Source organism: Phalaenopsis equestris, unplaced genomic scaffold (assembly GCF_001263595.1).
Source record: "Phalaenopsis equestris unplaced genomic scaffold, ASM126359v1 Scaffold000002, whole genome shotgun sequence".
Lineage (NCBI taxonomy): Eukaryota > Viridiplantae > Streptophyta > Magnoliopsida > Asparagales > Orchidaceae > Phalaenopsis > Phalaenopsis equestris.
In genome coordinates, this window is record NW_018164444.1 from 33778172 (window position 1) to 33779802 (window position 1631).

Consider the following 1631-nt stretch of genomic DNA (forward strand, 5'->3'; position numbering starts at 1 on the left):
CCCCCACACGCCCTCAAAACCCTCGTAGCCGCCCCTTCTTCAAAGCCCTCATAGCCGCCCCTTCTCCAAGACCCTTTCCCGTATCCGTCCCTTCTCCAAGATCCTCGTAGCCGCCTTTCCCCTTCTTCTTCCTCTCACGAACCCTAATAATTTCTAGCTGCCAGGCCCGAACCCATCAAAACCTTCAACGCAACTATGTCCACTCCGGCGGCCACCCCCCCATCCCTAATCTCCGAGAAGAAGAAGAAGAAGAAAGAAAAAAAAGGCGCCAACGTTGTCGATGCAGGGGACGCCTCCTACGCCGGCCTCAGTACCCTTTACAACGTCACCGATGTTGCCGGTGGAGACATGGATCTTTATTCGCAGGATTTCCTCATAAAGCCCCAATCTTTCACCCCTACTTTGGACACCTCCAAGTGGCCGATCCTCCTTAAGAACTATGACCGCCTCAACGTCCGTACGGGGCATTACACGCCTCTGCCCGCCGGCAACTCCCCTCTAAAGCGACCGCTTGAATTGTATCTTCGCTATGGCATCATCAACCTTGACAAGCCATCAAATCCCTCATCTCATGAGGTTGTTGCTTGGATAAAACGCATTCTCCGTTCGGAGAAGACAGGCCACAGTGGCACTCTCGATCCTAAGGTAACAGGAAATCTCGTTGTTTGCATTGATCGTGCTACTCGCCTCGTTAAATCTCAGCAGGGAGCGGGAAAGGAATACGTCTGTGTTGCTCGCCTTCATTCCGATGTACCCGACACTGTAAAGGTTGCTCGAGCACTGGAAACCCTCACCGGAGCCGTCTTTCAGCGGCCACCGCTTATTTCTGCCGTTAAGCGACAACTCCGGATTCGAACAATCTATGAAAGCAAGCTCCTTGAGTACGATGCCGAAAAGCACCTTGTTGTTTTCTGGATTTCATGTGAGGCTGGCACTTATGTTAGAACTCTCTGTGTTCATCTTGGCCTCATCCTTGGAGTTGGTGGGCACATGCAGGAGCTAAGAAGAGTACGGTCAGGGATTCTTGGGGAGAGAGATAACATGGTTACCATGCATGATGTGCTTGATGCCCAGTGGGTGTATGATAATTTCAAAGATGAGAGCTATTTGCGAAGAGTAGTGGTGCCACTAGAGGTTTTGCTAACGAGTTATAAGAGATTGGTTGTGAAGGATTCAGCTGTGAATGCTATTTGTTATGGAGCTAAGTTGATGATTCCAGGTCTGCTTAGATTTGAGAATGATATTGAAGTTGGTGAAGAAGTAGTGCTAATGACCACAAAAGGAGAGGCGATTGCTCTTGGAATCGCTGAGATGACAACTGCAGTAATGGCGACTTGCGATCATGGGACTGCGGCACGAATCAAGAGGGTGGTGATGGACAGAGATACCTATCCAAGGAAGTGGGGACTTGGGCCTCGGGCATCCATGAAGAAGAAGTTAATTGCCGAGGGCTTGCTTGATAAGCATGGCAAGCCTAATGAGAAGACCCCAGCAGAATGGCTGAGGAATGTGGTGTTACCAACTGGGGGTGATGCCATGATTGCTGGAGTTGCTGCTGCTCCAGCAGCAGTTACAGCTGCAGTTGTTGCTGCAAAGGAAGAAAAGGAGCAGCTTTTGGATGAAGGGAAAGA

At 50.3% G+C, this 1631-nt stretch overlaps 1 protein-coding gene across 2 annotated transcripts in view; it reads left to right on the forward strand.

Annotated features, from left to right (window-relative positions):
- The first annotated feature begins 6 nt into the window (after positions 1–6).
- Positions 7–1631, forward strand: part of LOC110026234 (H/ACA ribonucleoprotein complex subunit 4) — a 2615-nt gene continuing 990 nt past the window's right edge. The window contains exon 1 of one of the 2 annotated variants that reach the window (XM_020727114.1): positions 7–1631. In XM_020727114.1, coding sequence (XP_020582773.1) covers positions 196–1631 — 1436 coding nt within the window. In that variant the 5' untranslated portion in view covers positions 7–195. The other variant, XM_020727107.1, reaches the window with a different exon arrangement.